The 17,000-nt window shown below is 47.3% G+C and overlaps 1 protein-coding gene across 1 annotated transcript; it reads right to left on the reverse strand.

Annotated features, from left to right (window-relative positions):
• Nucleotides 1–2,383: 2,383 nt before the first annotated feature.
• arl1 (ADP ribosylation factor like GTPase 1) lies at nt 2,384–15,072 on the reverse strand. Its single transcript, XM_033037910.1, has 6 exons — nt 14,938–15,072; nt 10,022–10,159; nt 8,720–8,801; nt 7,017–7,128; nt 4,688–4,866; nt 2,384–3,061 (listed from the first exon to the last, which is right to left on the reverse strand). The coding sequence occupies exons 1-6, from the start codon at nt 14,939–14,941 to the stop codon at nt 3,031–3,033; spliced, it is 546 nt and encodes a 181-aa protein (XP_032893801.1). The 5' UTR covers nt 14,942–15,072; the 3' UTR covers nt 2,384–3,030.
• Nucleotides 15,073–17,000: the final 1,928 nt, after the last annotated feature.

Consider the following 17,000-nt stretch of genomic DNA (forward strand, 5'->3'; position numbering starts at 1 on the left):
ATGAAACCACATGCACTTCACCTGATTACCTGAATATTTTTCCTCTGAATTTCCTAATATCTTTAATAAATAGTTTCTGACAATGACCCATTGCCTCAACTCCCTTTCTCAGAGTTGAGGAGATAGGCTAGTCACAATCATTTGCTCTTCCTGTCAAAGCTCTGCATGCTGATGTGGATGGAAGTGTCAGATTAGCTCTCCTCCCATTATGATTACCTGTGATTATCTTGCTCTGCAATTGATGCAGGTGTGTTGTTTAAATTCCAATGTTCTGGAAACTAGACCTTGGTGGCACAACCAGTCCAACCAGTTTGCAGGCTTTTCCTTGCTTCCTCAAGTCTCTGCCAGCTGTTTGACCTAAAATAAACAGAGTTACTCAGTGCTGAGTCACTAGTGCTGGATTATGTTTCGGGTCAGGACCCTTCTTCAGATGGGTTCCAGATGAGTTACTCCAGCAATTTGTGTCTATCTTTGGTATAATCCAGCATCTGCAGTTTTGTTTCTTCAGTTTGACAATCCACTCCCTTTTTCCCCACCATATATATTTCCTTTTAATTACAGTAAACACTTATGTTAACAGACCCTTTTACAACAGATTTTGGTTTTAGCGGACGGTCTTACCGACAGCTGTCCACGCTGCCCCTGGCTTGCGCCACCTCTCCCCAGCTGCTTGCAGCCGCACCGGCCCCTACACCACCACCATCTTGCGCCTCTTCCAGGCCTACTTTAGAGTCATAGAGTGACACAGGGTGGAAACAGACCCTACGGCCCAAATTGCCCACACCGGCCAACAATGTCCCAGCTACACTAGTCCCACCTGCCCGTGCTTGGTCCATATCCCTCCAAGCCAAATGTACCTGTCTAACTGTTTCTTAAACGTTGGGATTGTCCCAGCCTCAACTACCTCATCTGGTAGTTTGTTCCATACACCCACCACCCTTTGTGTGGAAGACGTTACCCCTCAGATTCCCATTAAATCTTCCCTCGATTCTTCAACTCTGGGCAAGAGATTCTGTGCATCTACCCATTCTATTCCTCTCATGATTTTATACACCTCTATAAGATCACCCCTCATCCTCCTGCGCTCCATCTGATATGTTAATCTTCATCTCATCTGTCCACAAGACCTTTTTCCAGAACTGTGGTTGCTCTTTTAAGTACTTCCTGGCAAACTATAACCTGGCCATCCTATTTTTGCGGCTAACGTGGGATTTGCATCTTGCAGTGTAGACGCTGTATTTCTGTTCATGAAGTCTTCTGCGGACAGTGGTCATTGACAAATCCACACCTGACTCCTGAAGAGTGTTTCTGATCTATCGGACAGGTGTTTGGGGTATTTTCTTTATTGAGAGAGAATTCTTCTGTCATCAGCTGTGGAGGTCTTCCTCGGCCTGCCAGTTCCTTTGCGATTAGTAAGCTCACCAGTGCTCTCTTTCTTCTTAATGATGTTCCAAACAATTGATTTTGGTAAGCCTATGGTACGGCTGATGTCTCTTAACAGTTTTATTCTTGTTTCTCAGTCTCATAATGGCTTCTTTGACTTTCATTGGCACGACTTTGGTCCTCATGTTAATAAACAACAATAAAAGCTTCCAAAGGTGATGGAAAGACTGGAGGAACGACTAGGTGCTGAGAGCTCTCTTATATCTGCATTAAGTAGGCATTTAAACACACCTGAGCAATTACAAATACCTGTGAAGCCATGTGTCCCAAACATTATGGTGCCCAGAAATGGGGGGAGACTATGTATAAACACAGCTGTAATTTCTACATGGTGAAACCAAAATGTATAAAAACATCTGACAATGTACACTTTAACCACATGTGATTTTTTCTATTACAAATCTCAAATGGTGGGGTACAGAGGCAAATAAATAAACAATGGGTCTTTGTCCCAAACATTATGGAGTGCACTGTACCTCTAGACTCAAGAACAGCTTCTTCCCTTCTGTTGTTAAAACTACTGAACAGTCCTCCCATAAGCTAGTGTAGTCCTGATCATCCAACCGACCTCATTGTGGACATTGTACTTACTTTTATCTGCACTTTCTCTGTAACTGTCAAGTTATAACACTATATTCTGCACTCTGTTCAAGAAAGAACTGCAGATGCTGGAAAAAATTGAAGGTAGACAAAAATGCTGGAGAAACTCAGTGGGTGAGGCAGCATCGATGGAGAGAAGGAATAGGCGATGTTTCGGGTCGCCTATTCCTTCCTTCCATATATTCTGCACTCTGGTATTTTTGTCTTTGCACTACGTGTTGTACTTGTGTGTGGTCTGATTATACTCATGTGTAGTCTGATTCCCGCATAGCACGCAAACAAAGTTTTTCACGGTCTTGGTACACGTGACAATAATAAACCAATGCCAATATCCGTGTCCTCTGATTAATAATGGTATTTATTGGAGATATTTACAGATAGAGACTTTTTGCATTTAATAGTGTTTGGAGGACCCAGGGAAACTGGGCTTATTGTAGCATTCTTTCCTGGATGGTCTTTGCTCTGTATGGATTCTTTTGGACTTTTCTAAATTATTTTTGTTCTATTTTCCCCAGAATTCATAAACTTCGCACCTTAACAGAATGTTTAGACCACCTAGATGCCTTGCCAGGATAAAAACCTTTACAGGGATTGTTTAATTAATGTGAACACAACATTTTAATAGTCTCCCTCTTCAGCTTTTAAAATTGTCCTTGAACATATCACAATCAAGCAAAGGAATGCTTTATTAGTTGTATTAACACGCCATTAAATCACAAACGGGAAATTAATGTAAACTAAAGTCTAACTCCCCTCTCCTAGTGTAGGAGTTCACACCCCTTTCGACCGAGTAGTTAAACTTGGAAAGAAATCCCAAAAGAGGAAAACCCCACATAAATACAATATAAAAAAAAAAAAAAACAGGAATAAATGCAGAACTCTGGAACAAATAATCCTTACGCATATTTAAAAGGCTTCTGGAGATGCAGGGGGTAAAGATCATAACGCTGACCGTTGCAATCTCGTGACAGGAAATGAACCAAGTTTTCATTGTCTACATTTCAAGGATTCAGCCAACCTATAGAAAAAGAGAAATGGTTTCATTTTAATGCAGATATGTTTTTAAAGTATCAGTCTGAAGAAGGGTCCCGACACGAAACAGAGTCTGTCCATTCCCCTCCACAGATGCTGCCCGACCTGCTGAGTTAAGTTCTATAAAGCTGCATCATAACTTTTTTTGGGGGGGAATTAATTTTATTAGAAGCAATTGTACGAGAATAAGGCAATCGACATGAAAGTTATACAATTTTCGTACAGCTTCATTTTTAACATGTCAGTAATCCACGTCTTCACTGTGGGAACTGTTGTCTTTTTCCAGAATTTCAGTAAGAGTTTTTTCGCCGTTATTAGGGCTGCATCATAACTTCACGAACTCTATATGCCAATCTATTGATCATAATTTTGAAATTTTCAATTGACCATCAGCAAAGCATCTGTTTCCAAGTGTTCCAAATTTCCTCTGTACTTTTTATTGTGTAGAATTTCTTGCTATCAAACCCTGAATCACATTAACATTATGTGCTCCTGAAACCAACTCACCCAAGGAGATGGAAACTAATCTATTAACACCATTCATTTTAAACTGACCGGATGACTTTAATCTACTTCACTGAAGACAATGCATTATCTTCAGTGAAGTAGATTAAAGTGAAGTAGATTAAAATCATCCAGTCAGTTTAAGATTAATGGCATTAATAGACTAGTTTCCATTTCCTCGGGTGAGCTGGTTTCAGGAAGAATCTGTGCAACCTTCCCTTGTAATCTAATCATTTAAAACAATATAGCATTCTAGTTATTCTGCACTTCACCCTTAAAGAGACCAACCTCGAAATTCCAACTGGAATCACTCCAACTCTAACCCTACCTTAAAGAATGTATTACCGACACAACCCAGGATGCTTCCTCATTCATGCACTGGGAATACAGATCGGGGTTAGCCACTTAAATTCAGCTAGTACCAACAAACCTCTGAACATAGACAGTGCAGCACAGGAACAGGCCCTTTGACTCACAATGTCCCTGCCGAAAATGATGTCAAGTTAAATTAATCTCATCTGCACGTGATCTATATCTCTCCATTTCCTGCATATCCATGCGCATATCCAAAAGGATTTAAGGATTCTGGTACTAATGCAAGATGATAACCACTGACATAGGTGCTGGGTTACACAAAAGGGCACAAAGTGCTGGAGTGGAGCACAGTGGTGGAGCTTTAGAGTTGCTGCCTTACAGCACCAGAGACACGGGTCTGATCCTGATTGTGGGTGCGGTTTGTACAGTTCACACGTTTGCTCCGATTTGTACAGAGTGCTCTGGTTTCCTCCCACATTCCAAAGACGTGTGGGTTTGCAGGTTAATTGGCTTTGCAAATTGTCCCTAGTGTGTAAGATAGAACTGGTCGGTGCGGACTCAGTGCGCTGAAGGGCTTGTTTCCACACTGTATCTCTAAACTAAACTAACTCAGCGGGTCAGGCAGCATCTCTGGAGAACGTAGACAGGTGACGTCAGAAGAAGGGTCCCGACCCGAAATGTTGCCTGTCCATGTTCTCCAGAGATACTGTCTGACCTGCTGAGTTACTCCAGCACTTTGTGTAAATTGGACAGAACACTATCTAAAGGATAAACAATACGTTAATATAATTACCAGTCCATAGCTTCTTCCAGACCAATTCCTTTGGTTGCAGAGGTTTTGAATATCTGCCATTTCCGATCCTTCATGGCAGGGAGGCCGAGTGCGTTGGCCACCTCTGTGGGACTCAGAGCATGTTCCATGTCCTGCTTATTTGCAAACACCACTAGCACAGCCTTCTTCAGCTCTTCTTCCTGTAAGCAAGCAGTTCAGCTGTGATTAAACATCCACTTTTAATGTTTAGTTTAGGTTTTGATTGTCCTGAGGTACAGTGTTATGATTTTGTATGCCTGGTATCCAGTCAAAGAAAAGACTTCTCAGCACGGTGGCACAGATGTAGAGCTGCTGCCTCACAACGCCAGAGACCCGGGTTCGATCCTGACTATGGGTGCTGCCTGTACGGAGTTTGTACGTTCTCCCCGTGAACTGTGTGGTTATTCTCCAGGAGCTCCAGTTTCCTCCCACACTCCAAAGATGGACAGGTTTGTAGGCTAACTGGCTTGGGATAATTGAAAATCGTCCCTAGTGTGCTGTAAGATAGTGTTAGTGTGTGGGGATCACTGGTCGATGTGGACTTGAAGGGTTGTTTCCGTGCTGCATCTCAAAACAAAACTGTCTGAAGAAGTGTTCTGACCCGAAACGTAACCTATTCTTTCTCTCCAGAGATGCAGCCTGACACGCTGAGTTACTCCAGCATTTTGCGTCTATCCAAAGAAAAGACGATACGTGAATACAATGAATCCTTGCACAGTTAAAGAGCACAATATTTGAGTACAAAGTTATATAAAACTGAAGTTGGATTAAAGATAGTTCAAAGATATCCAATAGTAGATGGGAGGTCAGGACCACGCTCCAGCTGATGAGAGGGCCGTTTAGTTGCCCGATAACAGCTGAGAAGAAACTATCTCTGAATCTGGACATATGCGTTTTCACATTTCTGTACCTCTTGCCTGATGGGAGAGGGGAGATGAGGGAGCGACCGGGATGAGACTGGCCCTTGATTATGCTCGCGGCCTTGCCGTGGCAGCGTGATGTAGATGGAGACGATTGAAGGGAGGCTGGTTTGTGTGATGGTCCATAACATTCTGCAATGTGTTGCGGTCTTGGATGAATGACCATGGTGAACAAGTAAATGCCAGGTATTACCAGGTTTTTGGCTGAAGGATCCGTTTCCACATTGCATGACTATGACATCTGGCAAATTCAAGCAAGGAGCCATCTCAGTGTTTCAGGCCTTAGAATCCAAGCATGCTGAACACATATCTAAGTTCTTTATAGAGGTACAGCATGGAAACAGGTCCTTTGGCCCAGTGAGTCCGCGTAGACCAGCCTGTACACTAACAGTATTTACACACTATGGACAATTTACAATTTCACCAAAGCAAATTAACCTGCAAATCCGTAGGTCTTTAGAGTGTGGGAGGAAACAGGAGCACCCAAAGAAAACTTACGTGGTCATAGGGAGAACGTACAAACTCCGTACAGACAGCACCCGAGGTCAGGATCGAACCCGGATCTCTGGCGCTGTAAGACAGCATCTCTACTGCTGTGCCAGAGTGCCACCCTTTTATGGTCACAATTCATGGCCGTTTGCTATTGCTTGAATCTTAAATGCATCAGCACCAAAACACCCTCCTTCATCTCTCTGGTCAAGAATGATAGAGAGAGTTTTTGATAAAGAGTTGAATACTTTTGGACCAGGTATTTCAGTGACACTACCCTTCCCCACCAACATAAGTGTGATGAACAAAAAGGATTAAGAACTTTGGTGGCAAAACTTCAGAAACTTTCACAAATGTACTAAATAGATGGTGAGCTATCAATGTAATTAAAAGGTTTATAACAAAGATAGACACAAAATGCAGACTCTGAGGAAGGGTCCCGACCCAAACGTCCCCTACCCCTTTTCTTCAGAGATGCTGCCTGATCTGTTGAGTTACTCAAAGATTTTGTGTCTATATTTGCTGAGCCATCTATCTGCGCAAAATATTGATTTGAATGGAAGGTTTTAGCAGTACAATAAAATTCATTGCAACCTCAGTCTAGAGTAACACATGCTCTAGAGTCATAGTCACACAGCATGGAAACAGGCTCTTTGGCCCAACTTGTCCATGCTGACCAAGATACCCCATCTAAGCTCGCCCTATTTAGACAGGTTTATCCATATAATTGTCCAAGGTCTTTTTAAATGCTATTATTGTACCTGCCTCAAGTATTATTGTACCTGCCTAAACTAATACCAATATGCTGCCTGGCCCACAGAGTTCCTCCAGCAGCTTGTTTTTTGATTAGGCTGAGTAAATTCAAACAACTTTCAATGACACTTGTAAAGCAGTTTCCTCACCTCCAACATCGTAACAAGTTCTGACTTTGAGATCCCCATTCTTTCCTTGTCACAGCTGTCGACCACGTAGATGACGGCATCAGTGTTGGAGTAATAACAACGCCAGTAGGGGCTGAGGAAAGGAGAACATTTGATTCACAAATCACACTGAAATGATATCAACCTTCTGATACAGCAAAGCTCCATCACTATACTGGAAATAACTAAATTAATTGGTTTTAGTCATTGCGCATGCAAAGGGTGGCACAGCGGTGGAGTTACTGCCTTACAGCGCCAGAGACCCGAGTTTGACCTTGACAACGGGTGCTGCCTGTGTGGAATTAGTACATTCTCTCTGTGACTGCGTGGGTTTTCTCCGGGTGCCACACTCCAAAGACGTACAGGTTTGGAGGCTAATTGGCTTCTCTAAATTAGCCCTAGTGCGTGGGATAGAACTAGCATTCGGTGTGATCGCTGGTCGGCACAGACTCGGCGGGCCAAAAGGGTGTTTCTCTAAACTAAACTTAACATTGAACCTGGTAGAAAGGGAGGAACAAGTGGTTTATTGAGTCTGTCTGGCAGAGGAAACAAAGCAGCAGGTGTCTTGGATTTATACTCTGTGGCAATGAGTGAATAACACTTCACTGATCACACATCAGGCCCATTTTTATCAGGAACAACCTTCACTTTAAGATAATACTCATAATTTCATAAGTTATTGGGGCAGAATTTGACCATTTGGCCCATCAAGTCTACTCCACCATTCAATCATGGCTGGTCTATCTTTTCCTCTCAACCCCAGTCTCATGCCTTCTTCCCATAACCCTTGACACCCTTACTTACTAATGAAGAATCTGTCAATCTCTGCCTTAAAAATATCCATTGACTTGGCCTCCACAGCCGTCCGTGGTAACAAATTCCATAGATTCACCACCCTCCGGCTAAAGAAATTCTTCGTCATCTCCTTTCTAAAGGTATGTCCTTTTATTCTGAGGCTGTGGCCTCTGACCCTAGACTCTCTGAACAACTTCAAAACTTTGCAAGTAGTTCACAACTATTTTGCTGGATCATAATCCTGGACACCCTTCCCAACAGCATTGTTGGTGTACCCACATTTTAACAGTTCACGGAGGCAGCTCACTTTTCGGGTCGGGTCTGATCGAGGGTCTCAACCCAAAACATATCTATTGGCTCCAGAAGTGCTGCCTGACCCACCACGTTACTCCAGCACTTTGCGTCTTATTATGAGTCTTGCGTGTTTTTTGATTTGTTTATATTTTTTGTGAAAAACGTTTATTTTTGAAAATAAAATGTCACAAATTTAGTGGTGGAGGGGTCAGAGATGTATGATGTAAAGTAGATTCTTGGCCCAATTACTACGGTTTAAACGTGTAGGAAGCTACTGTAGATGCTGGTTTACGCCGAAGATAGAATGCTGGAGTAACTCAACGGGGCGAGCAGCATCTCTGGAGAACATCTATCCTCCCGTTGAGTTACTCCAGCATTGTGCGTCGTTCTACTTTTTTAAGCCAGCTTGCTCTTTAATTATCCATTTCTTGAATCCATATGCTGCAACCTTAGTTTATCTTACATGTTTAGCACGCAGCGAACAGTAAACAAATAAATAAATAAATACGCCTGATTGTCATGCACCAAAACTGCTGTCAAGGGGTAATCAATGTACAGAACTGCCAGTAATGTAGAGGGGAAAAATGCTTTCATACCGTATACTGGTCTGTCCACCCAGGTCCCACACTTGAAACTTAAGGTTCTTGAACGTCACAGTTTCAACATTGAAGCCAATTGCTGCAAAATTAGATTATTCCATTTTACATATAATGTATAAACAGACAGAGATCGCTTTGGTATTCGGTGTGGAGGGAGGGGGAGAGCAACAGAGCGATTTAAATAAAAACAAGAAACTTCAGATGCTATAATCTATACATCACTAAAACTCTGATCTTGTTATCTTCCGGTTTGGCGGTCTTCCTATCTGCGCAAAAACGGTTAGCGACAGCGCTACGATTTTTTGTCAGTTCACTCACCGTTCTCCTGTGCTGCAAGTGTACCAAGTTTCGTTCTGATCAGTTGAATGTCGTAAATGTTAGCGAGGTTTAAAAATCTTTAAAACCGCTCGTGCGCAGATCGATCTCTGCTCCAACAGCCTAGCCCACAGTCGGAGACCCAGCCCAGCCCCGAGTCGGAGACCCAGCCCAGCCCCGAGTCAGAGACCCAGCCCAGCCCGGAGTTGAAGATGTCGCCGATGTCGCCAAACGGAAAGTGAAGACTCTGATCCCGGCGGAGGAGAATGACCAGCGACCTCTGTGAGTCCCATCGCATCACCAATTCCAGCCACTACCTCTCTGGTCCCCGTCGCTGGCTCCTTCCCCCTCCCCTGTGATGCCCCCCTCTCCCCATGGTTCTTCCCCCGTCTTTTCTCCGAGCTTACTCCCCCCTCCCCGCCCACACACCCGTCTCCCCCACACAAACCCCCCCCGCCCACACACACCTCTCCCCCACAACCTCCCCCCACGGCCACACAACCCCCCCCGCCCCACACACACCCCTCCCCCCCCCCCACCACACCCCCCCCCCCCCCCTCCCACATCCCTCCTCCCAAATACATACACAATTCCACACCACCATACACACCCCCCCCCCCCCCCCCCCCCCCCCACAAACCACCCCCCCCCCCCCCCCCCGGCCCCAATCCCCCCCCGCCCACGCACCCACCCTCCCACAAACACACCTCCCACCCACCACACACACCCCCCCGCCCACACCCCTCCTGCCCACATACACACCTCTCACCTACAACACACACACTCACCACACACACCCCTCCCCCCACACCACCCTCTCCCCCCTCCTACACCTCCCCGCCCACACACACCATCTCCCCTCCAAATGACAATAAATCACTCTTGATTCTTTAAGTATACAAACTTATAAATAAGCACCAACATTGCAAAAGTAGGTGTGTAATAGCTAACAGTCACAGCAGGGGGAGGTGGCAGAACACTTACTGGGGATCGTGGTAACGACTTCTCCCACCTGCAGCCTGTAGAGTATCGTGGTCTTGCCTGCTCCATCCAGACCCAAGATCAATATCCTCATTTCTCGTGTGCCAAACAGGCCGGAAACCAAGGTGGAGATCCACCCACCTGCAGTGAAACAGAACAGCACACGTTTACAGTTGAAGTATTATTTCTGCAATCAGTTTAACCATCTAATATAACTTCTAAACCAATCATTAATTGTCCCATTACAAACTCCACCCAAACATATGCCATCATCCCTTTTGTATGGTAGTGATCTCCCCATAGCACCACCATACTACATTTAAACCAGAAACACTGCATTGGTTGCAAAAGCAAAAAAGGTGGAAATACTGCGATTAAGCAGAATCCATGGAGAGTGAAAGTGTTAACCTCTCACTTCTCAACTTTGAATCAACGGTCACATTGCCATTGAAATTTTAGAGATGAAAATTCTAAATTCAATAGCGATTGAGTTTTAAGCATGAAAATAAGTCCTTTGTCTCATCAAGCCCACACCGACCAGCGATCACATATTCACCACTTTCTCATCCTAGGGACAATTTACAGAAGCCGATTAATCTACAAACCTGAATGTTTTTGAGATGTGGGAGAAAACCAGAGCATCCGGAGGAAACGTCTCTGAAGAACATGTATTGGTGACGTTTCAGATCTGAAGAAGGGTCCTGACTCGAAACGTCACCTACCCATATTCTTCAGAGATGCTGCCTGACCCGCCAAGTTACTCCAGCATTTCGGGTTCTTCCTTTTTCATCTTTCCTGCAATTGGTTTGTTATATTGTTTTTACAACGTGTTGTGATCACAGCTTTATCAATATTCTGAGCTTATCACCGAATCATGCAACACAAGATGAGGGCATTTACCCTTGGCCAAAATAAATGACAGCAGCTTCACTCACTTGCACTTTGGCAGGATAAACACTTAACCTCAGGGTTGTTCACCCAGAACGACTACTTCATCACAAGATAACCCTAAATGTACTATAGAAACAAGAAACTGCACATGCCTGGTTTACATAAAGGACACGCAGAGTAACTCAGCGGGTCAGGCAGTATCTCTGGAGAACATGGACAGACGATGTTTTGGGTTGGGACCCTTCTTCAGGTGATTGACGGAAGGAGGGGGGGGGGGTGTAGAAAAGGGGTGGGGGCTGTAGGTGATTGAATTCTCAAATGTTAGGTAATCAATGTTCAAAACATAATATTGTGCTTTGCAAAACATCTGTGTTTGTGGTTTAAGCTTTTTCCAAAGCAACCAGTGTTTCATTGAACAGTCAGCACCTTACATCTGAATGGAGCCAGACTAGGTATGGAGACGCATGACAATTTGAGGCAGGGTTGAACGGATGCTGAAGGTGGATCTGATGCTCAAGCCCTTTCCTACGTCCGTGGCAAACTGAATGCGCTGAAAACAGCAAAAAGCTTCCTTTCCAACTCTCTCCAGATTGCAACCTTTATCAAAACACTAATTCACTCAATTATGAAAACTCACTCTTCTGAAAAGTACAGGTAACAACTGAAAATGTCATTATTAATTTAAGTCATTGTTCTTCCCTCGGTCAAAGCACAGCAATTAGCAATGTATATTTATGCCAAAGTACGACATCCGGACTTCATCAGAGTATTGAGTATAGATGTTGGGAAGTCATGTTACAGTTGTACAAGACATTGGTGAGGCCACATTTAGAGTATTGTGTTCAGTTTAAGTCACCGTTTTATAGGAAACGTGTTGTCAAGCTGGAAAAGGGCAGAGAAGATTTACAAAGATGTTGCCAGGAGGGCCTGAGCTATAGGGAAAGATTGAGCAGGCTAGGACTTTATTCCTTGGAGCGCAGGAGTATGAGGGGTGATCTTATAGAGGTGTACAAGATCATGGGGAATAGAACAGGTAGATACACAGTCTTTTACCCAGAGTAGGGGAATCAAGAACCAGGGGACATTGGTTTAAGGTGATGGGGAAGAGATTTAATTGGAACACAAGCTATTTTTTTTACACACAAAGTGTGGCAGGTATATATGGAACAAGCTGCTAAAGGAGGTAGTTGAGGCAGGTACTATCTTAACGTTTAAGAGGCAATTGGACAGGTACATGGATAGGGTAGGCTGAGAGGGATATGGGCTGGTCGGCGTGGGCAAGTTGGGCCGAAGGGCCTATTTGCATGCTGTATGACTTTATGGCCATATTTAAAATTAAAATAGCTTTTGCCAATGTGCTTAAATCTCCATTTCTTCCGCCCTTTCTGGTTGACTTCATAAAGTTATAGAGTCACACAGCATGGAAACTGGTCCTGCGGTCCAACGCCCTTGCTGACCAAGGTACACCATCTAAGCTAGTCCCATAGCTGTAACTCAGTAATCAGCAGCCACCTCTTTGGAGTCAGATTGTTGCGGAGTCAAGGGCACTCCACTTAAGAAACAGCAACAGAAGCAGGCCACACTTCAAGCCTGCTCCACCATTCGTGACTAACCCGATTTTGGGGGAGTCCAGAAGCAGGGGCCACAGTTTAAGAATAAGGAGTAAGCCATTTAGAACGGAGACGAAGAAACACTTTTTCTCACAGAGAGTGGTGAGTCTGTGGAAATCTCTGCCTCAGAGGGCGGTGGAGGCAGGTTCTCTGAATGCTTTCAAGAGAGAGCTCGATAGGGCTTTAAAATAGCGGTCAGGTGATATGGGGAGAAGGCAGGAACGGGGTATTGATTGGGGATGATCAGCCATGATCACATTGAATGGCGGTGCTGGCTCAAAGGGCCAAATGGCCTACTGCACCTATTGTCTGAGCAAGAAATCTAGTAGATATCAATTCTTCACTAAGAATCTTGCACCCTCCCCTCATCTATCTCCCCCTCCCTCTCCCCCTCATTTACCAATGTCTCTCTCTCTCTACCTTCCCCCTCCCTTCTCTCTCCTTCCATTCCCTCTCTCCTTCACTCATACATGTTTATTTCCCCATGTATCCCTTTCTCCCCTCCCTCACACCCATTCTCTCCATCCCCTCTCTCCCCATCCCTCACTCACCCATGTCTCCCTTCTCTCCTTTCCCACATTCCCCTCCCCTCCTTTGTCCTCCCACCCCCCTCACTCACCCATGTCCCCTTCTCTGCTCTCCCTCTATCACTCACCCTCACCTCTATCTCTCCCTCCCACACTCACCCATGTCCCCCCTCTCTTCCCCGTCACTCATCACCCCCCACTCTCTCCCTTCCTCACCTGTCCCTCTCCAACCATGTCTCCCTCTACTCTGATACCTTTCGCATTCCCCTCCCTCACCCATGTCTGCCTCTCACTCCCTTCATTCACTCACCCGTTTCTTTCCCATTCTCTCCCTCCCCATGTCCCCCTCACCCCATGTCTCTCCCTCACCCCAATCTCTCCCCCTCACCCCAACTCTCCCCTCACCCCCTTCTCTCTCCACCCCATCTCTCTCCCTCACCCCCATCTCTCCCCCTCACCCCCATCTCTCTCTCTCACTCACATCTCTCCCCCTCACCCCCATGTCTCTCTCCCTCACCCCATCTCTCCCTCACCCCATCTCTCCCCTTCACTCACCCCATCTCTCCTTCACCCCCATGTCTCTCCCTCACCCCCATGTCTCTCTCAATCACCCCATCTCTCCCTCACCCCCATCTCTCCCCCTCACCCCCATGTCTCCCCTTCACTCACCCCCATCCCTCCCCTCACTCCATATCTTCCCTCACCGCCCATGTCTCTCCTCACTCACCCATCGCCCCCTCACCCCATCTCTCTCCCTCACCCCCATCTCTCATCCCTCACAACCATGTCTCCCCTACATCACCCATGTCCTCCCCCTTCACTCACCCATGTCCTCCCCGCACCCCCATGCCTCACTCACCCATGTCTCCCCCCTCACACCCCATGTCTCCCTCACCCCCATCTCTCCCCTCACTCACCCATGGTCTCCCCGCACCCCCCATTCGTCTCCCTCACCCCCATGTCTCCCTCACCCCCATGTCTCCCCCTCACCCCCATGTCCCCCCCTCACCCCCATCTCTCTCCCTCACCCCCATGTCTCCCCCTCACTCACCCATGTCTCCCCCTCACCCCCATGTCTCCCCCTCACTCACCCATGTGTCCCCCCTTCACCCCCATGTCTCCCCCTCACCCCCATGTCTCTCCCTCACCCCCATGTCTCCCCCTCACCCCCATGTCTCCCCCTCACTCACCCATGTCTCCCCCTCACCCCCATGTCTCCCCCTCACCCGTCCCCCCCTCACCCCCATGTCTCCCCCTCACTCACCCATGTCTCCCCCTCACTCACCCATGTCTCCCCCTCACCCATGTCTCCCCCTCACCCCCATGTCTCCCCCTCACCCGTCCCCCCCTCACCCCCATGTCTCCCCCTCACTCACCCATGTCTCCCCCTCACTCACCCATGTCTCCCCCTCACCCATGTCTCCCCCTCACCCCCATGTCTCCCCCTCACCCCCATGTCTCCCTCACTCACCCATGTCTCCCCCTCACCCCCATGTCCCCCTCCACCCGCCCGCCCCCCTCACCCCCATGTCTCCCCCTCACCCCCATGTCCCCCTCACCCCCATGTCCCCCCCTCACCCCCATGTCTCCCTCACCCCCATGTCCCCCATGTCTCCCCCTCACTCACCCATGTGTTCCCCCTTCACCACCCATGTCTCCCCTCACCCCCATGTCCCCCTCACTCCCCTGTCCCCCCATGTTCCCCCCCTCATTCCCCCACCTACCCATGTCTCCCCCCCCCCCATGTCCCCTCACCCCCATTCCCCATGTCCCCCCCCCACCCCCATGTCCCCCCTTAACCCCATGTTCCCTCACCACCATGTCCCCCATGCCCACCTCACCCCATGGTCTCCCCTTCACCCCATGTCCCCCTCACCTCCCCCTCACTCACCCATGTCTCCCTCCGACGTGGCCGTCACTCGCGGCTGCACGCGCAATCGACGGTAGCCGACCAACACCGCTCGCAGATTCGCGCCCGGCAGCGAAGCGACGTCAAACAATTCAGTTGTCAAAAAAATAAAAACAAGTAGCTGAAAAATTCTGCTTAATTTGCTTCACTCGTTCACCGTTAGCAAAATCGATGAGGAATAAACATCTTGAATTCCACTGCAACCGATTCGTGCCGGGGAGAAGGCGGGGCTGGGCACCCAGTCACGTGACGCGGTACAGGCGTTGAAGCCGGTCTGTGTGTCACGTGCCGAGGGAGAAGCTATAGGGCAGCACGTGACCAATGGACCGGATGTTGAAGCCGCCCCGTGAGTCACGTCCCGGGGGAGCAGCTGGACTGGGCGGCACGTGATCAGGATTTGACACTAAAGGCCCGTTCTGGGCATCACGTGACCGGCACCCCAGATGCCAGGTTGGGCGTCACGTGTGTGGGGCCGGTTGCGGGGACGGCTGGCGGCCGCTGGGGGGCGCTGCAGGCGGGTTTCCCGCTGGAACAGGTTTAGTTTAGTTTAGTTTAGTTTATTAGTGCCATGTGTACCGAGGTACAGTAAAAAGCTGTTTGTTGCATGTTATCCAGTCAGCTGAAAGACTATACATGGGTACTATCAAGCCGTCCACAATGGAATTACGTTTAGTGCAGGATAAAGTCCGATCGAAGATAGTCTAAGAGTCTTCAATGAGGTAGATGGGAGGTCATGACCACTCTCTAGTTGGTGATAGGATGGTTCAGTTGCCTGATAACAGCTGGGAAGAAATTATCCCTGAATCGGGAGGTGTGCGTATTCACACTTCTGCACCTCTTGCCTGATGGGAGAGAGTAGAAGAGGGAGAGACTGGTCCTTGATTATGCCGGGGGCCTTGCTGAGGCAGTGTGAATGGAGTCAATGGAAGAGAGGTCTTGATGACTCTGGGATGGTCTGGGCTGCGTCCACAATTCTCTGTAATTTCATGAGGACTTGGATGGATGGAGATTTTCCCAAACCATGCTGTGGTGCATCATGATAAAATGCTTTCTATGGTGCACCTGTAGAAGTTGGTGAGAGTTGTTGGGAACATGCCGAACGTACCTAAGCCTTCGGAGGAAGTAGAGGCGTTGGTGTGCTTCCTTGGCCATTGCTTCGATATGGCTGGTCTCGGACAAGTTGGTGATGAAGTTCTCTCAGGAACTTCAAAATTTCAACCAACTGTAATTTGGCGCCGTCAATGTATGTGTACCGCTTCACTTACTGAAGCCAATCACTATTTCCTTTGTCTTGCTGATATTGAGCTAAAGGTTGGTGTCTACTGAGTCCATGTCGACCATCAATGACCCATTCACACTAGTTCAATGTTACCCCACTTTGTCATCCACTCCCTCTACCTACTAGGGGCAATATAGAGAAGCCATTTAACGTACAAACTGCATGTCTTTGGGATGTGGGAGAAAAACCGGAGCACCAGGTTGCGAGGCTCTCAATCTCCTTTATTTACTCCATCTCGTCATTATTTGATATCCTGCCCACTACGGTGGTGTCGTCCACGGATTTGTAAATTGAATTGGATTTGTACTGGCTGCACAATCGTGGATGTATAAGGAGTAAAGAAGGGGGCTGAGAGGCACCCTTGCGGAGCACCAGTGTTGAGGAGTATTGTAGAGGAGGATTTGTCCCCTATCCTCACTGATTGGGGTCAGTTGGTCAGGAAGTCGAGGATCCAGTTGCAGATATGTGTGCTGAGTCCAGGTTTCACGGATTTGGTGATGAGCTCAGATGGGATAATGCTATGAAAAGCCGAGCTGTCGTCTATGAATAGATGTCCAATGTAGGTGCCTCTCTTATCCTGGTCCTGGAAGGAGTGTTGGGCCAGGGGGATGGCATCAGTCATGGACCTGTCATGGTGGTAGGCGAACTGCAGTGGGTCAAGGCTTCTTGGTAGACAGCACGTCTTCGGGATGTGGGAGGAAACCGGAGCACCCGAAGGAAACCCATGTGGTCACAGGGAGTACGTGCAAACTCCACACAGACAGCA

The sequence above is a fragment of the Amblyraja radiata genome, chromosome 19, assembly GCF_010909765.2.
Source record: "Amblyraja radiata isolate CabotCenter1 chromosome 19, sAmbRad1.1.pri, whole genome shotgun sequence".
NCBI classification, from domain to species: Eukaryota; Metazoa; Chordata; class Chondrichthyes; order Rajiformes; family Rajidae; genus Amblyraja; species Amblyraja radiata.

Coding starts and splice junctions, on each gene's coding strand:
- arl1 (XM_033037910.1), bottom strand. Junction 7,129..8,719: donor GGTGGACAGACCAGTATACG/GTATGAAAGCAT, acceptor TCCTTTCCTCAG/CCCCTACTGGCGTTGTTATT. Junction 3,062..4,687: donor CTGGAAGAAGCTATGGACTG/GTAATTATATTA, acceptor CTTTTTCTATAG/GTTGGCTGAATCCTTGAAAT.